General features: G+C 37.6%; 1 protein-coding gene across 2 annotated transcripts; it reads left to right on the plus strand.

Annotated features, from left to right (window-relative positions):
* The first annotated feature begins 876 nt into the window (after window positions 1-876).
* On the plus strand, window positions 877-25,549 carry LOC145998489 (ciliogenesis-associated TTC17-interacting protein-like). 2 transcript variants are annotated; one of them, XM_083134906.1, is made up of 7 exons: window positions 877-1,387; window positions 1,418-1,475; window positions 5,156-5,387; window positions 9,400-9,541; window positions 11,751-11,870; window positions 21,537-21,806; window positions 24,755-25,549. In XM_083134906.1, exons 1-7 carry the CDS (start codon window positions 1,124-1,126, stop codon window positions 24,914-24,916), a joined length of 1,248 nt encoding a protein of 415 aa, XP_082991032.1. In that variant the 5' UTR covers window positions 877-1,123; the 3' UTR covers window positions 24,917-25,549. The 2 variants fall into 2 exon arrangements, with proteins under 2 accessions (XP_082991032.1, XP_082991031.1); XM_083134905.1 differs by having other exon boundaries at window positions 877-1,475.
* The last annotated feature ends 433 nt before the right edge of the window (window positions 25,550-25,982 follow it).

Genomic DNA, 25,982 nt, shown 5'->3' on the forward strand with positions numbered 1-25,982 from the left:
CAGCTTTCCACTTGGCAGTTCTGCCGTGGGGCTCACGTAAATAATGTAACTTAGAGAATTATTGGAAGAATCCGAGCCTTGTTTTGTTAAATTGTAAATAAATGTATAAAGCCCATTCTGTGAGTTTTCAGCAATCACCCTGCAACATTAATTTCAGTAAGTTCTTACCTGTGATTGATTCTTTGGTTCCGAGCGCTCTGGTGAGGAACGGGATGGGAACCCAGGACTACGAGCCTATTTAGTTGTTTATTTGGGTTTTTCCTGCCAGAAGCGGCCCGGTAAGGGTGGAGTGTTGCGGAACAGCCTGATGAGAGGAAATGGACAAACACGCATACTGAGATGGTTCCGGCACACAATGTTAATGCATGGAAACAGAGGAGTCAGTTGGTAAAAAATGTTCCGATTTCACGTTCTGATTAAAATGACAGCCTTACAGTGGCGACGATTTAAGGAATAGTTGCTCCCCATTTTTTTGCCTCAACATTATGGCCTCTTAATGTTAAGCGTTGTCTACCAAAAGAAAGTAAACTTTCCTTTCACCGCTCTCCGTGGCCCCCCCTTTTAGAACCCAATTGCCACCACTGGTCTTAAATATACAATTGTGAGGTTCTACCCCTTAAAAAAGGATGTTGAGCCCCCCCCCCCCCCCGAAAGGAATTCCTGGATACGTGCCTGTATCGAGCTTAATCCGTTTCGCGGTTAAACTTCTCGCGCTTGTTCCGTTTCGCGTTTAATCCTGTGTTAAGTTTCGCGGTTGTGATCTTTCGCGCTTAATTCCTTTCGCGGTTATTCCACCGCCCCCAAAACGTGTGTGCGCTTGCGTGCGTGCTGATCTTTGGAACTCACTGTAGCTTAAGTCAACGTTTCGGAGTTTGCATGTTTCAATCGCCATGTTTTACAGCAAAAGTATTATATCAGCAATGCACTGCTACTTAGTGTTGTTAGAAGTTGTAGATGCAATCGAAAAAAAATGACGAACGAAGGAAGTCTAAAATCAGAAAGCGGCAAATCAGCAAATATCACAAGAGATTATAAATAAAATGTATTACCATCTAATTTAACCCGAAGAAATATTAACAGAAAGCATTGTCTATCTGGTGCAGAAGTACGACAATAGCTAACTATGGAGTATAGAGCAATGGAAAATGAAATAGGAAATATGGAAGAACCTCCAAAGAGCTCTGTACAAGAAACAGAAAGTATGGAAGAGAGGCGAACAAACTCTGGCAGCATCGAAGAAGACAGAAATACAAATTTAGAGGGGCGAATAACAATTGGTGATGAAGATTCGGATGGAGAAAAAGTAACATTTGATGATGAAGGCTCGGAGGGAGAAGAAGTAACAATTAATGATGAATACTCGTTTGAAGAAGGAACAACTGATGATGAAGACTCTGATGAAGTAACAATTTATGAAGAAGACTCTGTTGAAGAAAATTTATGTGATGAATTCACGTTAGAATTAAATCTCTCAGGTCGAGTATTTATTATGCATAGCATCCATCCTTCAATCGTTTTTTTCGATTTTCTGCCAGTCTGTGTATACACATTGACAGTAATTTATTTACACATACACATCATTTCCTCAACACTACCCTAAAATTTTGGATCTTTTGCCTCTAAATTTAACCTTACACTCCTACCCAGATTGAAAATTATGGATAAGCCCCTACATGTTGAGGATGCACGATTGCGCACCTAATCTCTTGTCCAAATATAGTGGAATCTGGAATGCATTTTATTTTCATTTACTTGTTTTACTGACATATTTTACCTCCATAAACACATAAAACTGATAGTTAGTATCGACCAAAGATCTCACTAATCACTGCTCAAAGTCTGGGGTCTATCCCCCCTTTAAGAAAATTTGACATTCTCCAGCTTAATTTGCATAAGCACTCCCCTCCTCCCCGACATTCCCAAACTTGACCAAATTTCCCACTTCCAGCACTCTCACTAACAATGTAGCAGAATTATACAACTCTGGCTCAAATGTTTATTGCCACATCAATATAAGCCTTCCATTTGTCTCTAATGGGTTAATCCAGAAATTTCCATCCAGGAAGCGGATATTGTAGAGCAAAAATTGTAGGTAGGTGTTGAGGAAATTTGGGTAGGGTGATCGGTTTGTTTTATTTTACTTTACTTTTCTGCCAATTTTGGCTAATTGCAAAGATGGAGATGAATAGTGATAAGATTAGTAAGTGGATGAAGGGACATTCACAAACATATGGACAGAAAACAACACAAGCCTCACAGAAGATTCTGGCTCTGAGTCCAGGGGACAGCTTCAGTGTGAAAAGGTTTAGTCCAGGGAATACTATGTGGAAGAGAGATTGACATTTGAGTGTCTTCAGGAAGAGTCACTCCTTAGGGAGACATGTGACACATGTTGCTCAGGAACGAGCCAATCGACAACAACATTTTACACCTTAGCAGTATGATAGCCTGCCCAAACCTGCATTTGATTAGTGAAATCCTCAAATGACACTTGTTGCATATCACTTCAGTGTGAAATCTCCATTAGGGGTATATCGCTTCAGTGTGAAATCTCCATTAGGGGTATGTCGCTTCAGTGTGAAATCTCTATTAGGGGGGGGGTGGAATAATTACTAGTCTCTATACCGGACTGCGTAAATCCACTTTAAATAGACTTTACCAACTTCCTTTCCTTCAGGGACATCTTCATTTTGTCATTGTATTTTTATCTTGGCTTCCTACAGGTCTTAATACTAAGTTTCCCAAAAATGATCCATAATTTTTTCTTTCCTCTCCCATGCATGCTAAATGGCCTACCCACCAATCTCAAATCAGACACTAAATATAAATTATGCAAGTCAGCAGTAGCAGAGCACATGTTTGATTGTAATACAGACAGTACTGTGGGAAAGTATAAGCTTTCCAATGTTTAAGCTCACTTTTATATGGAAAGGTAATGATCAGATTGGCTCCACCAGGAAATAAACCCAAGACAATAACTATTAAGCTCTCCAAAATTCTTTCCATTAATTACCTGAATAAAATAAAATATCCATAGTTAGGACTACATATTTTAGATTTATCACATTTTCTCCTCGGAGTGAAAAGAATGTGCAGAGATTTTATGTTTTTTATTTGATTTTTGTAGCACATTTCTGCCTAATTTGACTAAATGCTACAATGAGGATGAGTGATGATATTGTTGGAGGAACACTGGCAAAGAACACCCAACCCATGCTGCGACCATGGACGTCTGGAAGAGGGGGTCACGTTCCCCCCTGAAAAATGAAAGTCAACCAAAAATTATATATTTCACACATATAATTTCATTTTAGACACAAGAATACAATTACATCTGTGAACAACACCTCTCACTCGTTTATTTCATCATTTTTTACTTTCGTACTTACCAATTGTGCATTGTGGAACATTGTGTGGTGTGGTGTTGCTTTTCTCACGAAAATAATGTCCATAACAGTAATTATTGTTCGTCCTTTTTTTCCGCTTCTGTAACACACAATATGGCGGGCACAGCGTCGTGGATCAGTGGGTGTACAGTGTTTCCAATTTTCTTAAACGAAAAATGCCCCACACATCATTGACGGATAGCCCCAAATATCATTCATGCATAGCCCCAAAACCATTCACGGATAGCCCCCAAAACCATTCACGGATAGCTCCAAAAAATCATTCATGGATAGCCTCCAAAACCATTTATGGATAGCCCCACGAACCATTTCCGGCAAGGCTAGGTTAGGTTCGGTTCGGTTAGGCAAACATAGTTAAAATTTTGGGTCGTAGTAATATCAGGAATGTATATTTCATTTTTCATCTTCTTGCAAAACAAGGGCATGGTTGGAAACACTGACATGATGTTACGTCAACAAACGTGCGCAACATCCGGCTCTCGTAGAGGAAGGAAAGAACAGCAATGGCAATTGTGCATCGGAGATATTTCTTTTGTGAAAAACACATGAATTCCCGCTCAAGCACATTCAACGACAAAAGAAAATACCTCCAGGAACTATCTAAATGCTAGAAAAACTCATTTCAGTAAGTACTTTCTTGGTAAAAATGAAGACATACGTTGTTCGGAGATGCAATTGTTACCACTTTTTCTTAACAATTGTTTTTTTTTCCTATGTAGGAGAATGCTATTCTGTCCAGAGCATAAGAATTAAAGTATCCAAATAGAGTAATGTCTATTTTTGGCTTAATATTTATTAGCAAACATTCAACTTGCATTTGGAAAATAAGAAATATTGTAACAGGGTGTCTACCAGTAAAGAATGTCAAGAAATCAACAGGTTGGTCAAGAAAGTCAAGAAAAAGTCAACAAATGATGCTTGTGGTCAAGAATGTTTTCCTATTTTTTACTGGGATTTGATAAAATTGGATATTTGGAAATCTAGAATTGTATTGAGTTGTTGTTAAGATTTGTTCACTTTGTCTCTCAAGAATTACATTCTTGTATGTTTGGGTTTTGTGAAAATATTAAGAGTAATGTGGCCATTCCCTATCCAGGATGAAGTCTGAAGCATTAATTTTTACATGCATTAATAATTATATTAATAAATATAATATAAAAGTAATATTTAATTGTAATTAGAGCAAGTCTAAATTTCTTGTTAATGTACAACTTCAGTTTTCATCTTAATCGGCCTTGATAGGGTTTTTTCATTGAAGAAAATAATATATTTTCTTAATTTCCAACTATACCTAAGTAGGGAGCGATTAAATAAATGTTAGGAAAAAAAGGACAAGAAAAATTCACGAATTTTGGATTTATTATTTTGGTAGACACCCTGTGTAATCAACTTGCACCTTACAATGATGTTTTATGAAATTTAAATAAAATACTATTCTTATATAGGCCCACTTGCGAAATCTGCTCCTGTCTTTTGACAGTTAAGACAGTAGTGAATTCTATAAAAACACATGACATTGGTGATTTTTAAACGGGATACCTTGAGCACTAAACTTCTTTAGATTTTTAGGCTTCACAAACTTTCGTAGAGAGAGAACTTTTGTAGTTCTAGCTTCCTAATTTTAGATTCTAAAATTTAAAGACTTTTACACATGACTCTTCGGTACACTTTTTCCTAGTTATCTAATACTATCAATCCAAACTACATATAATCAAAATAATGGTATATTTTTCTCTTTCCCGTCACAGATCCTGACTATTATGAAAGTATTGCATTCAATGAAACATTGGATGTTGTATCTGAAAATGGATTAAAGATAGGAAATTATGCCTGTTCTGTAGAACTTGCAGATCTTACAGAAGGGCCTTCATTTGTGGTACATGTTAGTTGGAAAGCAGAATTACAAGGCGTTGAATTTGGTGAAAATTCAGTCTCTTATGTGACCAAGTATTGTTCAACTTTGCTAGAAAGACGCAGTGAGTAAGTAGTACGATGAGAAACTCAATTTACCTATTCCCATAGTAGTGGCAATAAATTTGGAAGGCCATTTTGCAGCTGTTTAAATCACATATTTTGAAAGTTTTAATTTTGTGTGTTCAGTATATGCATTGTCATTCCATTATTCTGGGTGTCAAGAAGTAACATATGCAAGAGTATATTTGTGTGGGGGGAGGGGGCATGGGCATAAGTGTGAGACAGAGAGAGAAAGAAGAGTTAAGAAATGAATCTAAACCATGGGCCATAAGTTCAAAATTGGGTAAGACATGAAAGTTTTGTTATATTTGTTCTATCATCTTCTCTCATCAGTAGACTGAGAATTTATATGCACTAAAAACTTGCAAAATGCACATACAAGGATGCTTTTAAGAGCTTAAAACTATGTAAAATAAAAGTAATTAACTATGAACGTTTGTAATGACAAATTAAAATTGTACTGTATTTTGTACAGAATGCAAAGATCCCCCCATATTGATTCTAAATTAATCTTGATACATCAACCTGTATGCTGAGAAAGATTTATCATCATTACCCCACATAATAGCACTTGATTTTTTATATTGTTATTTAGCATCACTTTTCTGCCACTTTTGGTTAATAACAATGATGAGGATGAGGATGAATGATGATGTGAAGTGACACTCCCATAGAACACCCATGCTCAGGCCATGATTCTAACCCAGCATCCCCGACATTGAAGCATGCTTGAGTTAACCACTCCACCATGGAGGTTGGCACATAATAGAGCTGATTTTATGTTGAGATCATTAGATATGGTTTGATCAATTCAACTGGAAAATTGAGTTCATTAAGTGTTTTTAATCATTCAAACAAGCATTATGAGAGATATGGAAGAAGTTATGGTAAACCAAGGAAGGTTTGAAAAATGGGTTCAATTACATTCACACGTCTTGCTTGTACTACCCATTGCATTTAGAATGTTAGCTGCAGGCCCATGCTCAAGGTGTGGCAAGGGGCCCTTGCTTCTCACTTTGAACTACGAAATATCGAAAAAATAAAAATCGAAAATTACATTGACGATATTTCAGATTTCGCAAGAATTTATATTTTCTTCCCCCTCCCTGTCATGTGGATTGACGATAATAAAAAGTGTTGCTTAAACTTCGAAATTATGCTATATGCTTCTAAATTGTGGTAGGATTTATTATTAATTATTATTTTTTTCGGATAATTGTAATTCTGCATCTGCTTTTCTACAGTTTTGAACTTGCGTTACTTATTTTTAACAGTTATGTAATAGTGTAAATTTCCCCACGAAAATTGTTTAAAATGGTGCAACAAATGACATGGGTTCAACATCGAACATAAAAAGGTTTGAGAAAATTGTTTACCCCCAACTTTCTACCTATTTCCTACCATAAAATCTCCTGACGAACTAAATCGGGCAGGATGAAGAAAAGATAGAAGATGGATACATGGTTGTATAAAAGTTCCACTGGATCGGCATACTCCCTTTCATTTGAAACATGTCCGCTGGTGAAGTCGAAATAAGATTTGGACATAATTTTATTTTCATTTCCTGAAAACATATTCCTTTGAATTCGATTTCCCTCTCCCAGGGATTGGCGTTTGCAGATTATGCTAGAAACGGTGCTAAGTGTCAACAAAGATCAAATTGTGCTTGGTTTAGTAACATTTTGTTGGGGTTGGCATCACTGATTGAGGAAAGTCTTGCTGATTCCTCCACTACCTTGCACTGCCCCTTCCACCCCCACCCCCCCTCTGTCTGTAGGATGACCGCCGAGTTTCCTCAGCGAACGGTAGAAAACCCATGTCCATCGTCTTTGGACTGCTACTGGAGTGACCGAGAGCAGTCAACTGTTGACAGTAGCTAACCTAGGCAATTGTACGTACATTGCGCTCATAATTTTATAACACGCATTAAACTCCTAAAAAGTAGAGAACTGGAAATAAGTAAAAATTAACTGTAGGAAGTTCCTCATTTCCTACATGGAGGAATCGTCCCTGTTCCCGCCCCTACAATCAAAGAACATTTTCTAAATTAACTTTTACTGCAAATATGCATTTTCAATGTAATATATAAGTGCAATTAAATGTGACTTCCTAGTCACAAGATATTTTGGCACTCTCTTTGTCTACTCATTCATATTCTCTAGCTTTGTTACTGTTCATCAAACTACTTTTGGACATTTGAACTTTGAGAACACTTTTCTTTATTCATCTTGGACCTAAAAAAAATATCACATGACTAATAGAAATAAACAACAATAAGATTGTTCCAAAAATGGCAAAGTGTCAGCCATGTCATTAGCAGTGTGGAGTGAGGGTGACTGACCTTAATTATACTCACATGGTGATTGCTAGTGATTCAATCAGGAGACATGTCATTAATAAGGTGATTCCACTAATTTCCAATTTGAAAAACTTCATATTTGGCCTAAAAAAGTAACAATCTTGACAAATCTCTTAAAATATGAATTTTATATGCAAAATAAATATGCTTTCATTACTTCCAGGTCTGAGCTGATACAACTTTGAACTGACATGTATACAGATGCCAAATTACAAATTCCTATTGATACATATAGTGATGCTTGAAAATTGCCACAATTAAAAGTTGTTCAAAATATTGATTAATATTTATGGGTGAGGAGTGTTCCTCCCCCAGCATCAGATTACCAGTTTTGCTTTAAAATATTAAAAAAACGCATCAGAACATAAAAATACTTTTTATGTAATCATAAAATAGTTTTTATCACTTAGTATTGGTAGAACAGGGTGGCTACTCTAGAACCATGATAAAATTCAAGAATAATTCCCGGTTTTCAAGGCTAATGTTCCAAAAATTCAAGCAGGTTTTCTCTATTTCAACCTTACGTATTACCGCCTCTTACTCAACACCTACACACAAATATCTTAATAATATAAAGCATCCTTGTGATTCCAACATCGAAAAATTATAATTCAATTAAATGGTATGCGTAATATAATTAAAATATTTAATTTAAGGTGCTGAGTTTATAATCAGAGGCGCAAACCACGAATTTTTGTCTGGGCAGGCTGGGAGAAAGTACCAGGATAAACGTACTTATAATAATAGTGTCAATAATATTATTATTATAACATTATTACGCAGTGGAGGCACATGGCACAGTAGTTCGGATCCAACTTTAAACTGTAGGTTCAGTCCGAATTAGCCTTTGTGCATAAAGTGGACTTAAAACCACAAATCAATCAATCAATTTTACAACTTTTTTCAATTAGATAGTTCAGCGCCCAGGGCCGACTCCTGCTTCCCCCTAGCTATGGTTAAAAACTTGATAAGACTAAGAAAAACAGGAAATGAGAGCGAAGTGAACAAGAAAATGTTACGAAAATAATTTTTATTTGCATAAAATGTGAATGGGATTTTGATGAATAAAAGTTGTAATTTTTCACGTCTACAGAGAAAAATTCAAGTAGAATTCACGCATAATTCCCGGAGCAAATAATTCCCAGAATTCAAGGAATTCCCGGTGTAGCCACCCTGTAGAAAGTCAAAGGAAACTTCAAATGTTGCAAAACTTCCAGGAAAATTACACTCTGCATGTGCCATTGGCAGGTATTGATAAATACAATCCAACTGATAATTTCCAACACTGATACCACTGGTGCTTGGCCAATATCGATACATCAGTATCCACTCACTCCACATCACATTACCTGCAGTATGGCAGAGATAAATAATATTTTGAGCCTTATTTCCACACTCTGTGCTTTAATGGCATTTTCGCATACTTAATTTGAATTTTAAAAAGTTCTTAATTATATTCTGAAACATATAATAAAAATTAAAAAATCCTAGGTATGTGCTTGGGTTGCGAGTGGGGTGGGGGGCATGCGTTCGTGTGTGCATATGCATGCCCACGCATTGGCAAAACAAATATATTGACAGACTCTGAAGTTCCATACAATGGTTATATGAAGATTATTTTTAGACATGCTTGTCTTCAGTGTGAAATAAATTTTGCAGGTATCTTGAGATGATGAACTATAAAGAGAAGAAGAATGTATTACTTCTTTTAGAAGATGACAACTATTTTAGCTCTTCAACAAGAACAATAAATGGTGAAACCGAAAGCTCGCAATATGAACACGATATAGGAGAAATGGAGGTATGTACTTGTACATATACAGATATAAAATTACACGTAAAGTGTATTTAGGAATATAATTGAATAAAAACCTATCTTCAAATATACTTAAAAAAAAGGTAAAGTGCTCCCCTGTGCATACCGCCACGCCATGAAGGCGTATAGAGGGTCTGGGGGTAACGCCCCACACTTTCTTGATCCGGTCATGAGTGGGGGTGATGTGATCAGCATCACGCCCCTGACTGCCTTTACCCCCCAGGGTTTCCCCCAGGTACCCATGTTATTCGACGCCGCTTCCATCGTTAGAAAAGTTCCCAGATTTGAACCGGCCGGGGATCGAACCTGGGACCTTTAGCATGGTCGTCAGACGCGTTACCGACTGAGCAGCCGCGGCCAGTGTATGAATAGCATATTTGAAATATGTCATACATCCATATGTACAGTATGGCTGGAAATGAAGTACATCGAAATACAGATGCACTGTTTTATTTCATTTTGTAAGTGTAGTGAAAGTATACTGAAAAATGTTACATGTATCAACACATCTGCATCAAAACCTATATCAACACAAAAACAGGTTCTGTACACATGTCATTTTGAACATAAACAGAACAGTGAGCTTACATGTTCCACGTGTTATCCATCCAACACCAAATATTTTTCACAGTGACCCTGCAAGTTTGCAAACATGGCTGGAATTGTGTCTTGTGTTATTGAATTAAATACGTTCTCTACAAATAACCACCAGTCAGGGTGAAATTGGAGAAGCTGTAATGATTCCCTAGCAGTGTGTGGCTGTGCATGTTTCACATCCACCACAATGTCCACACTGAATACGTGGAAATAATGCTCAACAACAAACATCTTCTCTTTAATACAGATCTAGGGTACTTTCAGAATAACTGTTCTCTATAAGAACCAATGTCACACTACACCATACAGCACACAAATATCCAGAAGACATCTTATGGATATTCATGTCGATGTTCTTGTTTTGAAAAAGCCTCCCCAATGGCGCAGTGGTAGCGTCGCCACCTTGTAATCAAGGGGTCCTGGGTTCGATACCCGGTGGAGGCTCATGGTGGTTCGGATCCCACTTTAAACTGTAGGTCCAGTCCCGATTAGCCTTACTGTGCATAAAGTGGACTTAAAACACCAAATCAACATCTTGTTTTGAAAAAATGAATAATTTAACTTATTGATAAATAAACTTCTTATTGTTATTTCCATTTTTTTAAAGTGAAACTTTCCATCCTAGTCGGCCCTTAATAACTATACTGCAATTTTATGGATTAAATGTAAACAATTTCTGAAAATCATGTTTGATGTAATTTATTTCTGCTTCTCCACTCCATGGACAAGCCAATTTTACAAATTTTAATTTTCTGATTAACTGGGGCAAATTATCTTGGCCAAGTTTAGGATTGTATTAGGTTCCTTAAGGACAGAATATTTCATTATCTTTACAAATTTTAAACTTTTTTTTTGTGAAATCATCTCGTTTCTACCCCTTTCTTGAGAATGACGCATGCAACAGATATAAAAACACCAATGAAGGCATGCAAGTAAAAGAAAACACAAGTCCAACATTTTCTATATACATGGTATACACAAATGAATGGTGCGGTTATAAATGTCAATAAAAAAATATTTTCCAACTTACGTGTTTGCAGCAAACACTGTTAGAGGCGGAAACTGTTCCAGTTTTTGGTATGTTAGTTAAAATTACAATCCTTCAATGTGCCCCCCCCCCCCCCTGGTCACACGACACACATCATCGTGGTAATCAAACTAATTTCAGACACGGTGTAACATGTCCACTGTAATATCCTGCACTGCATGCATTATACGCTGCATGGAAGTTGGCATTGGTTGTGCATCTGGCAACTTTGTGATTGGATAATGCATGCAGTGAAGGACATTACAGTGGACATGTTACACCTTGTCTGTAACAAGTTTGATTACCACGTTGAAGTGTCTCGTGTGACCAGGGAGCCCACATTGAAGGATTGTAATTTTAACTCGCATATCAAAAACTGGGATAGTTTCCACTTCTAACAGTGTTTGCTGCAACCACGTAAGTTAAAAAATAAAATTTTTATTCACATTTATAACTGCACCATTCATTTGTGTATAATCTGTATATGAAAAAAGATTGGTTTACGGGCGATAAACCAGATAACATGGGAGAATATCTGATTCTTCTCTTTAATTTTTTTATCCTTTACAGGATTTTTTTGGCGAAGGTGCTACCATAATTTTGCTTCGTTATATGGCCATGAATGAAGTAGTTGCAGAAGCACGTGGTAAAGCATTGCTTATGAATGGTAAAATATGCGACTGCTCCTTTGTAAGTATTTTGCCACACATTTCACATGCCTAACTTAACTTAATTAATATGTGTATCCTGACATGCAATGTTGTAGCAACTTTCTTCCTGTTGTATTAAAGTAGAGGATTCTCCTTAAGCCATTGCTTTTTAAATTTTCTATTTCTGCAGTTCCTACTACGTACATTGTTATGTGTACTTACAACCTTCTTTCTTTGTTTATTATGTTGCTTGGTCTAATTCAGTGTGTTAAATGAAGTAAAAGTTCCAACAAGGAAAATTTTGTTTGTGTCCTTCCATGAGGATGCAAAGAATCATAAATCCTTCAATGTGGCAACTTTACATTCATTTGGTTTATTTTACTTCGATTTTCTGCCACCTTTGGCTAATCGCATAGACATAGAAATAAGGATGGTATTGACATCATGCAAACTGTAGCTAAAGTTCAACCAGCTTCAAAATGAAGTAGGTGTGGCCAATAAGTTACTGAAATTTGTATTAATGCGCGATTATCCAAAAGTTGAAGAAATTGTAAGTAAAACAAATCAATCAATCAATAACACTACCCAGGATGATTTTTGCAGCCAAGCATGTCATAAGTAATTTTAACGAAATAAAGTGTCCTGATTTTAGAAATGTCATTGGTTTGTTTGTATCACGTCTAATTTTCGTGTTAATTGCCATTTACTGTCTCAAAGTGTGTCATTGCGGCTCGGTGCTGCTTTGCAATAACAGCAAATAGGCTGTTGTTTGTGTGGCCGCGATTTGCTTTGTTATTGTTGTGTCTGTTCAATCCAACTCCCTTCACTGTCCCCTCCATTGAACTCGTCAGATATCATAGTCTATTTTTAGAATTGTTACCGCCTGAAATGCGGAGTTGCCAATGTAGCTCTTTGTTGTCACTTTGCTCATAGCTTACATTCTTAATGTGGCCTAGTCCGGTGACAGTCGGTTGCGTCGTGAGTGTTGTGGAAGTTTAACCTGTTGTGTATATGGTGTTGGTTGTGAAAATGGCGAGTGTGTCAGGAGTTAGAAGATGTGTGAATAAACCAGACTCATTCTGTTACGTGTGTGGGTGTTATATAATGAAGGGGCAGAGTAGGCCAATAACTGCATTGGTAAAATGTTTATATTATGCATATTTTAAAGCAAAATTAGGAGACTTGGACAAGGCGTGGGGTCCCCACGTAATTTGTAAAACGTGCCTTGAAAACCTGCGACAGTGGAGTCATGGGAATCGTAAGGCCCTTCCATTCAGGATAGGGATGGTTTGGCACGAGCCCCAGGATCATATCAATGACTGCTACTTTTGCCTGTGTAAAACAGCTGGATTTAATAAGAAAAACAAGGACAGTATTGTGTACCCGAATTTAAAGTCTGCGATGAGATCCGTTCCTCATGGACCAGAAATTCCAATACCTTCACCTCCTACCAGTTTACCCGACACTGAAGTTTCCTCAAATTCCGAAAACAAGCAAGTTGATATGAATTTTTCATCAGCCACAGAAGCAGTAAGCCCAGAATTGTTTAACCAGGCCGAATTGAGTAATCTGATTCGAGACCTCGGTCTCACGAAGGAAAAAAGTGAACTGGTAGGGTCACGATTGAAAGAAAAAAATCTTCTTGCGCCTGGAACTACCTTTTCTTGATATAGACAGAGATAAGGAGTTCAGGAAGTATTTCAAGAAGGAAGATGATCTGACCTACTGCTGTGACATTCCAGGACTGATAGAACAGCTGGGGAGTGAAGATTACAAGCCGGAAGATTGGAGACTGTTTGTGGATTCGTCTAAAAGGAGCTTAAAGGCTGTACTACTTCATAACGGCAACATTCTAGCTTCGATACCTTTGGCACATTCCGTTTCACTAAAAGAAAATTACAGGGTGACAAGAAATAACCCGTACAAAGTTGGGCGTATCCTGCCAAGAATGTAGTGTATCGTAGCCAAATAATTGTTGTGTTATTGGATTCTCCATAGTCTTTTGTAACTGTACCTGTTGTTTCAGCTTCATAGCGATTACAGTCTTTGTGTTTCAGACTGTCAACCAAACGCAGTGCAATTTTTTAACTGTGGCGTCAGGGAAAGCGTCAATGTGAAATTGTTCGTTTGCTGGGTGTTCCAAAAATGACAGTCTCAGATGCAGTTTGGCGATTCAAGGAGCTCGGCCATGAAGGCGACCATCCCAGAAGAGGAAGAAAGCCTACCATCAACACGTCCCAGAACCGCAAGATCATCAAAAAGCGAGTTCAGCGAAATCCGAGGGTCTCCATGAGAAAAGTCGCCCGTGAGATCGGGATCAACCGCGAATCGGTGAGGCAAATGGCGAAAAAGAACCTCAACCTCAAGGCGTACAAGCTCCAAAAAGTTCAGCTTCACACGGACGAAATCAAGCGCCTGCGACTCAAAAGATGCCGCCCTCTGAAGTGCCGGGCCGCAGGTCAGCAATGGGAGCGCATTCTTTTCACAGACGAGAAGCTGTTCACCGTGGAGCAGGCGCACAACCACCAAAACAACAGGACCTGGTCTGCAGAGGCTCCCGGTTCCTCAGCCATCGTCCAACACCGCCAAAATCCGCAGTCGGTCATGGTGTGGGGCGGAATTTGCGCAAGCGGCAAGACGACCCTGGTTTTTGTGGATCAAGGGGTCAAAAGCAACCAAGAAGTGTACCGCCGCAACATTCTCGAGAACGTTGTCCTTCCGTGGGCCCAGCAGCACTTCGGCGATACACAATGGACATTCCAGCAAGTATCTGCTCCGGCCCACAGGGCGAAAATGACGTAAGCGTGGTGCAGAACCCATTTTCCGGACTTCATCGCATCGACGGAATGGCCGCCCTACTCGCCGGACCTCAACCCAATGGACTACAGCCTGTGGTCGATTTTGGAGGCCAGGGTATGTGCTAAATGCCACCACAGTTTGGAGTCGCTGAAGCAATTGCTGCGTCATGAGTGGAACCGATTGTCGCCCGAGGACCTGCGGCCCATTGCCCAACATTTCAAAGCCCGTTTGGACCTCTGTATCGCCGCCCAGGTAGGCCACTTCGAAACCAGTTGAACATCTTGTTCCTAAGGTCCCATGTCATTGTTCTTCAGTGTTGTTTTGCTCAATTGTTTCGGTTTAATAACTTTATGATCACAAACATTAGTACGGGTTATTTCTTGTCACCCGATACATCACAATGCAAACTGTTTTGGACAAAATCAAATATTATGAGCACACATGGGATGTGTGTAGTGAAGGTGTGTGGTATTCTATTAGGACAAGAAGCAGGCTACACTAAATTCCCTTGTCATTTGTGAATGGGCAGCAGAGCTAGGGACAAACACTGGTCTACACCTACCCGGCCCAAGAGACAAGTGTTGACAGCAGGTGTAAAAAATGTTACAGATGCTGCCTTAGTTGACTCACAAAAAGTTATTTTGCCACCTCTACACATCAAACTGGGAATCATGAAGCAGTTTGTTAAGGCCTTGGACAAAAGTAGCCCTTGTTTTCAGTACATTGCAAGCAAGTTTCCACATATATCAGATGCAAAGGTCAAAGAAGGCATTTTTGATGGGCCACAAATTAGAAAGCTTCTGAAAGACCGAAACTTTGAACAGACGATGAATGCCGTTGAGCTTGCTGCATGGATTTCAATGATAGACGTCATGATGAAGTTCCTAGGACATGTAAAGGATAAACAGTATGAAACAATAGTGAAAACTATGTTGGATCGCATGAAAGAGTTCGGGTGTAGAATGAGCCTGAAACTGCACTTCCTTCATTCTCATCTCGATCACTTCCCGGAAAGTCTTGGAGCTGTTAGTGAAGAGATGGGAGAGAGGTTTTACCAAGACATCAAGGAGGCAGAAAGAAGATACCAGGGGAGGTGGGATGTACCAATGATGGCCGACTACTGTTGGTGTTTGAAAAGAGATGGCAAACATGCAGAAGTCAGACACTGGGTAGCCAGGCGGTCGGTCATTCCAAGGGGACATCTAGGACTGTTCACATTAAGTTGAGTACAATTTTTCCCTACAATAGCATATTCTGGTGTTGTTTTACATATAAATTGCCTTCTTCATGAATTCTTTGTTAACACTTTGTCGCTAGAGCACAGAAATCACGAATGTCACGTCTGTATATCAGCATCTACACGAATCAAGAGATCCTGGTTCGAACTCAGGTACTGACACTTTATCGATGAAACTTATGTTGGTTTGGCCCGCGTTCAAAAAAAATAGTGAAATACATATGTCATGGACTGTTTGAAAATATCATTATGTTTCTCTGTAAATATTTCCAAACTTATATTCAATTTTGTCAGTACTTTTTATTATTATATGCAATATATATATATATATATATCTAATTTTGGTGTACCTATTGCAAGAAAACGTGATGTGATACGTAGAAATGGACAACGGATTCGTATTCAGCGACCCAAAATTAGTTAAAATCACATCTCTTGCCGCAAAAAATAAATTTCAAAATGCTGGGTAGTGTAATTGAACACATTCAGCGCAATTTTGTTAAAGGTTTTGAATGGAGACACTTTCTGTTGAAACCATATCAACATTCAACAATACATACAGCCAATACAAACACTACGAAAAATCATGAGAACCACCACATGACAACTGTTGGCAATGGGACAGGTTTTGTAGGGGTCGAGGAAAGCTATAAATAGTAGTGTGCTTGAAGGTACCATGTTTCGGGGGATCCTTTACCATGAAAAGTAGTGTGTCCAACTGATTTTTTTTCCCTTTTTGAATTATACAAAAAATGTTTTTTTTTTATGTACACATGTGTTGGAACATTAATAAAACTTTGTAGTTGGAAAGTTGGCTGCTTAGCAATTAGACACGATACCAGCTTTGTAATACTAATGAATGGTAAAGATGTTTTTATAAATGTCGGGTAGCAACACTGAATTGCAAAGTTCGACCATCTGTAATGCCAAAAGCTTGTGTCCCTATCCTGTACAAATTCCTTCTTGGAACCAGTTGCCAGTGTGTACATCTGGCATTTTACTTTCACAAGCTGGGGAATTCAAATTCCTGAAATCTCAGCATGCTTTATGTGCGAAGTAAAGGAAAGGAAGCATAGGTGGATCATTTAATAAATGCTCAAGTAACATTCCATTTGATTTTAAGCATCACTGGTTGTATATGCACCAAGCACAGCGACTTTCTCACAAGTTTACATACAATCTTTTGCAGTGCATTGATTTTCCTGTTCTAGATAAAATGCATGAACTTAAAAGTATGTGTGCGTGTTTGTAGAATATATATCCACGTGTGTGTAATGTAGAGATTCACATGTCAGTCACTGGCAGTCAAAATCATGTTTTCTAATTCTGTCTAGTCCGGTGTTTCAAGACTATAAAGACTCTACTTAATTCTGAGAATTAGCAACACTACATAATGGAGAGTGACAGACAAGTAGTGGGAATTTCGTTAATTTGAATGAGTGAATATCATCATAGGTGGTTTACTAATGAATGCTTATGAATTCATAAGCAAGGATAAGGCTAGTAAATGCTTTGAACAGCATACAATGTTATATAACTAGTTTTGAGATGGCATTAAATGGACAATCTATCAGGGTGCAAAAGGTCTGCTGAGGGACTACTGCAAGAATCCACCAATAGGGCTGCACTGGCTTTCTCTAGAACATGTGCTTTTGTTTACATCCAGTTCATGGTAGAACAAAACAATCTTTAGATGCTAAAGCTTGACTGCTTGCTGTATGAGCAGGATGGGAAATATTGGAATAATATGGTTGATATCAGAGGTGTGAGAAAGGGTGAGCAAGTTTGAATACAAGGGCTATGGTATCATGCATGTCTGACCTTTCCAGTGTTTGCAAGAAGTGTCAGTGAACAGGTATACGCTGGTCAAGTCGTCTGCTGGGCCCGCACATGGGTGCTGCCATATTGGCATTAAACAACCGGTTGCTACGGTCTGTAACATGGCGCTGGCTATAGAGCGTCGCTGAGGTTTTGGAAATATGAGCCGAAAACAATGAAGGAGGGAGGGTTAGCATGTAAGGACAACCACTTTCGTAGTTTCAGATGCATAAGATAAGAAGGCATCCTCGAAGGAAGGGTGCAAGCAAGCATGAAGGAAAGAATATGATGTTAAGGGAAGCGATACTTTGATGTTGCACATGTTGTGACTAGCACTTTTTCGAAAAATTTGCAGTGGTTTTCTTAATAATAGCTTTGTGTATGTGCGAGGAGATGTTAATTACCTTTCTTTATATTTACGTGAACCAGATTAAATATTTTACATAACCAATGTAGCCTCCATTCCTTTGTTGCGAGCCTATTATGAGGACAAAAGGGTTGAACACATCATGTGCCGTTTCCTCTGTCCATCATAATCTTGTTATTATTTCAACTTATCACTTTATCATGTTCTTTTATGCAAAAAATTTTAGAATGAAAAAAATTTGTTGTAATTAATAATGGCCTGCCAAGCTGAAAACACCTTCAGGTCGGTCAGTAGGCTCCAGGCACCAGGAATTTATCCAGTAGCATAACTAACATGCTCTGCCCCCCCCCCCCCCCCCATGCAACTTTCAGTTGTGCGCCTATACTCTTTTAAAAATATACAAATATATTTCTTTTCTTAAATATTTTATTCACGCCCACATTTATATTAGGTATATAAAAACATGAAAATGCATACACATAATTTGAATCAATGTAAAAACTGATACGAAAGGTTGAGACAACAGAGAAACTGTAAAAAATTATATGTTATAATTATATATGAAAACAGACTGTTATTACAAAAAATACGATATTGTCAAATAATCATTAGCAGTCCTCTGCATTTTTCCTTGGAAGCAAATTTTTGTTTTGAGCTCGATCGCTCTCACTCCTGACATTGTGCTTCTCAAGTAAGTTTTGATTAATTTTAGCTTGGAAAATCATTTCGTCGAGTAAGATTTTTTTTAACTTCTCTTTCCCGTTTGGTAAAAATTGTAAGTAGGGTGAAAATTAGTGTTGCCAGCGTGTTCTCTTGCCTGTCGTAAACCATTCAGCTAATGAAGTTTTGTTTTTCTAATCTGGTAATCCACTTTCTAGTTGTGATTAACATTTTCTGTTTGCAGTTAGGGGCATAAAATATAATATGTTCGGTTGAAAATATATTTTAACACCGAAAGTGAACCTTTTGTGAACTATTGGTCTTTCTTAGTTCATCATTCTTACTGTGCCCCCCCCACCCTCGCACCGCGGGGGTTGCGGGGTGTTATTTACGCCACTGCATTTATCACATGTTCAATCTTTCGTTCAATAGTCCTTAATGCACATAGTGATATGCATAACTCGGAAAAGGGGTGAATTTCCAAGAAGCGGGAAAATAAGCTTCTATAGGGGAGAGATTTCTTTCGTGTTGCTGTCAGTTTGCCATTGTCAGTTGTGTTGTGTTCCTGTGATAAAATAACGTAATAGTTTCAACGTGATTTTATTTTTCTCAATACCTCATAATCTATAAAGGGGAGTAAATATTTTCGGTTAGAAATCACTTCTTTACGAGTTACGATTATTCAGAATATTCAAGGACATAATATATTTTGGAAAGTGCCATTCGTTTAAGATGTAAATGCGAACCTAATTTCCTGAAATAACAGACGTTATACACCTTGAGTTTACACATTTACTTTGGATGCAATAATAATAATAATTATAATACGGTGGAGGCACATAGTGGTTCGGATTACAATTTAAACTGTAGGTCCAGTCCCTATTAGCCTTACTGTGCATAAACTGGACTTAAAACACCAAATCAACCAATCAATAATAATATACCATTTTTATCTTCATATGCATTTATTATTGTTGTTGATATTAATAGTAGCAGTACTAGTCGCTATTCATTTGTGGTTGCTGTTCTGGCTATTGACTGAAATCACTTTAGACACTCCCAATATTACTACTACTACTATTAAAATATGTCAATGGCTTCACTACCCCTACAAGAATTTATTTCAACATCTATGACTATGTACTACACATATGTATTCTTCCGATCGTGAAAATGCATTGTAGTTTTTGAATACCCATTAGTGCAAAGGCACGAAATATGCCTAATGTGCACAATGATTGTAATCATACGCATAGCAATAAGACTTATCTTACCACAGACAAAACACCATGCGACTTACGTTAATTTACCCGTCAACAAGCCTGTATAGTGGAAATCGAAGAAATCGTAAGTTGCCGGTCACTTTCATGGAAAGTGCCTGCTTTTGTTCTTCCATTTTTTCTTTAACTTGTCACCTGTAAGCAACCTGTATTTTATGTACGTATTCTTCTGAATCTAATCTTTACAATGGTGTAAGATCCATATTACCATTTTCGTTGAAAAACCCTGTCACTAAGAACAAAAGGTATCCCTTGCGGTCCGTTTCCAATACTATCTGCATGGTGATAGTACGGACAGCGCGTTGTATATTGCAAGGTAGACCATTGCTATGGCAACAGCGCAGGAAGTGACATTCACTAGACCAGCGTATAGTCAGCGGATATCCTTGATCAAGGCATTCACTGAAGGTTGTGTTGTAGCCAAACAGGGTACAAGGAAAGATGGTTTCTGCTTTCTATTGAACTTTTCTACTGCTAAAAAGATGCTCGACACCCATGAAAATAAGTTAATACATTGCAGAAACATCTGGAAATGTATTTCAAAATACTTAGAATTTGTTTCGACAGTATGAGTGGGAATCCTGTTCTGTTGGTATTTTTGCTTATTGTCCATCACTTTTATGCCTCTTTCCACTAATCAAAAAAATAAGGATAAATCAAGCCACGGTAGCTCAGTTGTTAGGTCATCTGACTATTATGCGAGAGACCTGGGTTCAATCCCTAGCAGGGGAGAATCAGGATATTTTTCACATGTTCAAGCAGCTCCAACTCCCACCCAGTGGAGGTAAAGGTAGCCAGGGGAATGGTGCTGATCACATCACCCCCACCTTCGGCCGTGATATACATTCATGACATGGTGCAAAGCATAGGGGAGCACTTTACTTTTTTTTACTTTACTTCATGGCACAACAGCCCTCTGAAGACCAAAGCCTACCAGTGTGGCCTTTTCATTGGGTGATACGTGGTCAGCACCTCAGGCCCCATTACTATAGTTTTTTCTGGCTTTCAAGACTGGAGCCCACTACTACTTCTTTTTAAGTAGATCCCCAATTATAGTCATGATCAGTGACATGCCAAAGGGACGTTACCCAGTATTCAGTAAAAAAAAAAAAAAACTCAATAGTAGGAAAATATAACAAAATGAGGGCTGACTATCAAGAAAAAGTATACATATTCCCTCCCTTTCGAAAATCCTGGGCATGCCACTGGTCATGATGGTGGGTCAACACTGAAATTTTGAGGGCACCTACTATAAATTGAACCTGGGACCACTCTTACCTTTGGTGGGAGATAACCATTTGGCTATGCAGGAATCAGGATGAATGATAATTAGATGAAAAGAAACAATGATGCCAATATTGTAAATTGACCACCAAATTGGCAGCACTATGTTTTGGAGTGAAAATTGTGATGGACAACGTGTTTCAGAAATAAGCAGAGCAACTTTGGAACTTATTCCAAAAAACAAGAGAAATATTACATTGAGCTTGTTTCCATAAAATAATAATGATAAAAAAACTAAACTTAATTTTGTTTATATTGCAGGATATACACGAAGTTAGCAAGGAAATTGTGTACGGTGAGGAAGTTGATGCTATCAACATAATTCGCACTTTGAGCACAAAGAGATACAATAAAATATGGACGATCATGTTAACCAAAAAGGGTCAGATACTCATGTTGAAACAAGATCTAAGTAATTTTTACTTCACCATTTCCGCTGGCAGAGACGTTGGTGACCCATTAAAACCAATACCACTAGAAGAAATATGGGAAGAAGATATGCAACTCCGGTCACTGTTCCAGGATAAAAAGGTGGATAACATTACATTACTTTATCAAGATTAATTTCATTTTCCATTCTGTCACTGTAAAATTGAGTCAAAAGTTGAAAATCTCTATGAGAGAATGAACATGAGAAATTATGATGATCACAAGTGGCATCATGTGTCAACATTTACGATGGTATTTTTATATCGACATGCTTCTGTCTGGTTAGGGAGGCCAATTATATACTCTCTTCAATTGGAAATCATTTGCCATTGTGTTCTAAGGGTTTTCACAACAAAGTTACATGCTGCATGTGGCATAGTGACATGTGACTTGATATGTATGAGAGTTCCGTAAAATCTACCAAGTCTTTCATAAACTTCCTTGTCTCCATCCTCTCCATGATTAAAGGTGGCAGATTTCTTGGATGAGAACACTGATCCATCAGAAGGTTGGACTTAACATTCAAGAAAAAACATATGTCTACTTTTGTTTAACATTTCATTCCCTTAGGAGTTTGCATGTGTTACATGCAAATTACCCTTTTCTGATATGGATCATTGGCCTCCCCAATACAATAATTATTATTCTTCCACCTTGTAATCAAGTGGTGGATGCACATTGCACAGTGATTTGGGCTCCATGTTAAATCATAGGTCCAGGCTTGATTAGCCTATCTGAGCATTAAGTGGACTTAGAAACAGCTTAAAGATGAACCAACTTTTATATGAAGCATCTTCAAAAACTGAACTACAACCTTTGTCAGAAAAGTTCCAGGACATTTTTTTATTCTTTGCTTGTGATATTCAAACACAAGAAATGGGTGTTATTCAGTCACCTGATATGTTTTCTCAATAGACATGGCCTTCGAAGTGTTTCCATGTAAACTCACTATGTGGCAGTGCTGTGCTTAGAAACCCACTGTTTGGCTTGTTGGTGCATTTAGTTGCAAGTTAGAAGAGTGGCATGATGGATGTTGATTCCGAGCAGAGTTAACATTAAGTTCTGTGTTAAGCTAGGGAAAACCTCCAGTGAAACATGGAATACGAGGCTTTATCAGGAAGCCATGTTTTTCAATGGCACAAAAGGTTTTGGGAGGGCAGAGATTCAGTGCAAGATAATCTGAGTCGGCCGCCCATCAACATCACATACCGCTGCAAATGCGGAATGTGCGAGGCAGTTCCTGCAAGAAGACAGTCATGTTACTGTGTGCATGATTTCAGAAGAACTGAAATTGAATAGGGTGTCACCAAATTTTACACAACGATTTAGGGAAACTAAATCTTAATGTGTAAATTGTCCTTCACACACTGACAGAGGAACAAAGAAACTAGAGGAACAATTGCTGCTAATCTGTTGGAAAGGGCGAGACTTGATCCCATATTTGTGTTAAACATTATTGCTGGAGATGAAAGTTGGTGCTACCAGTATGATCTTCCAACGAAGTGCAAAAGTGCGAGGTCATGGTTCACCAGCCTCCAAAAAAGTGAAGCGACAATCCTTGAAAACAAAGACAATGTTAAAGGCTTGGTGCACCATGAATATCTGCCTGAAGTACAAATCATAAACCAAAACTTTTCTATTGACATCCTGAAACGTTTGCATCAAGCAATTCGGTGGGCATCTGGGCAGTGGTTCTTATTGTACGACAATGCAAAGCCCCATACTGCTTTATCAGTCTAGGAATATCTGGCCGAGCATCGTATCCCTGCTCTACCACATCCCCCATATTCACCCGATCTGTCATTGTGTGATTTTGTTTCCCCATGTGAAAATGCCGCTGAAAGGGAAGCGTCATGAAGATATTGCAGCAATCCAAACAGCTGTGACAGATGTGCTGAGAAGCATCCCAGATGAAGCTTTTTCCTGCTTGCTTCCATGACCTCCAAAAACAATGGCAGCTGTGCATAGATAAAGGAGGGGACTATTTTGACAAGACTTAGGACCATTAGTTGTTAAGTTGAATAAATTATTTTTTACGAGCTCAGTCCTGGAACTTTTCTGGCAAAGGTTGTATTTGTTTACTTGAAGAAATTGTTTGAAAAAAAAAGCCTTCTTGATAGCAGGAGATTTAGCATGAACAAAAGAATGAATCGTTCTAGTGAATGGAACATGCTCATTAGAACTTTTCTTTAAATGATTCTGAGTCATGAGCTAAAGTTCAAATCACAAACCCTGAGACCTTCTGTAAACAAAACTACCTGCATGCAGAAAGCATTGCAAACTCATAGAAGTAAAATAATCCACATGAAAATCCAGCGTTGTTACAGGATTCAGGTAAACAATGGCCAATTTGTAGTATGGGATACGCTGCCGCAAATGACGTCTCACTTTAAACCCAATGCTCTCTTTTTTTTTTTTTTTACTTATTGCTTCACCTTTATGGTTAACTCTTTGCACCAGTAATCATTTCCCATAAATTTGGCTTCTTTCTTGCATGTGAATTGAATATATTTTACTTGCATTTTTTTACACAAAATGATATAACATGGTAATGTATATTTCTAAGGATGATATAGATAGGAGTGTATTTGAAATTTGTTTGTAGATTTTATGTAAATTGTATCTTATGTAAATAAAATATATAATGGGCATAAACAGCCATATGCATTGCAGTAAGTCCAATAAATATATTGATGATGATGATCAAAACAAGACAAAGAAAGTTCATAAATTTATTGCGGTTGGAAACTTTGACAAGCATCCTAATAACGATATTATTCCCCATTTTTACACCAAAATGCCATTTTATATACCGCTTTTGATGCTGAAATGTGCCCACTTTTTGCACCAAAATCTTGGATCTTTTGTTCACCCTAAATATGTGGCTCTACTCAGAAGAGATCACTCTGCTAATAAAAATATGGCAGAGTCAACCACAGATAATGTTTCAACTAGTAATGTCAGGAACACAAATACAATTTGAACACAAACTCTTGCTCATGATGCTCAAATATGTTCAATCTAAATTTTGTATTATTTCTGCTCAACAGGGTGACCTACTTGCAGGCTACAAATCCTACCTCGCTGATCATCCTGAGTTTAAGAACCTGCTATCTGATTTTCTTACTACTCTCCTAGAACGAAAACCAAAGAATGCATTTACCTTTGCAGTATCCTATTTCTCTACATTTGACACTCCTGAAGATGAGTAGGTACTTGTGCATAATAAATGTTTATTTGTTTCATTCTGAAATATGTTCAAATTGGTGTATACTCATCAAAGCATCAAGCACTAGACAACAATATATACGACTCACAATTAATGTACTTGTTTTCTGTTTTTAAATTTAAAATTGTGTACAACATGTGCATTAGAATTTACATATGATATGATATATAACATCACTTGAATGTAATTCTTAACAATCAATGGATAATGTTGGTACCTGAAAATCAAATACATAAACAAATTGCAAGTGAAACTGGTTATAATATTATATTGAATTTTTTTTGTGCGCGTGTTTTCCACTACACATAAATTACTGTGCCATCAATACCAAAGATATACTGTAGGATAACAATTTAGGTGCATCTGGAAAATGAGATATTACTGTCATTTTTAATGATGTGTGTGTATTTTTAAGAAATGTATATATATTTTATTACAATTTGTAGTTTTGATGTGCATCTATTAGCAGACATGAACCTCATAAAGCTTTTGATGCAATATTTTGTTTTTTGTTTACAAGTTTTAAAAAAGAGTGGCAGTACATGTACATGTACTGCCTCTCTCTTTCTTCACTCCTGTTTGTGTGTCACGGAAAACAGCAAAAAAAATATATATCAATGAGAAAATATAGTATTAACATTTTTTTGTTGTTTACTTTGTATGGTGAAATTATTTCATATGCTAACATTCATAATTTATTATTAAATTTATCTGAAAATGTTGCCTTGGGTGTAAATGCAGCAGATTTTATTTAGTTGTATTTTGGAACCCATAAACATGATGATTTTATTAACATGTTTACCACAGTATGAATATGTGCTGACTATTGTTAAAAGTTTATTGAGAAACAAGTATATTTTTGAAATGTTGTGTCTTGCCATAAAAAAATTAAAAAAACACTGAGTTGTGGTCCAATGCATAGAAGAGAAAAACATTCAATTTATAGTCTAAAAATTTTACTGCACACTACTGCGATCAATGTATCTGTGGTGTATACACTTTTTGATTTTTCTATTAAGAATATAAAAATCACAGTATTTTGAACTTGT

Source organism: Lepisma saccharinum, chromosome 14 (assembly GCF_977018435.1).
Source record: "Lepisma saccharinum chromosome 14, izLepSacc3.1, whole genome shotgun sequence".
In the NCBI taxonomy this organism is placed as follows: domain Eukaryota; kingdom Metazoa; phylum Arthropoda; class Insecta; order Zygentoma; family Lepismatidae; genus Lepisma; species Lepisma saccharinum.

What these genes read in the sequence shown, in the direction of transcription:
- LOC145998489 (XM_083134905.1), top strand. Translation starts at nt 1,124, where the DNA reads ATGGAGTATAGAGCAATGGAAAATGAAATAGGAAATATGGAAGAACCT. An exon ending in ACGATATAGGAGAAATGGAG is followed by an intron (nt 9,542 to 11,750) that starts GTATGTACTTGT and finishes TATCCTTTACAG; the next exon opens with GATTTTTTTGGCGAAGGTGC. An exon ending in CACTGTTCCAGGATAAAAAG is followed by an intron (nt 21,807 to 24,754) that starts GTGGATAACATT and finishes TCTGCTCAACAG; the next exon opens with GGTGACCTACTTGCAGGCTA.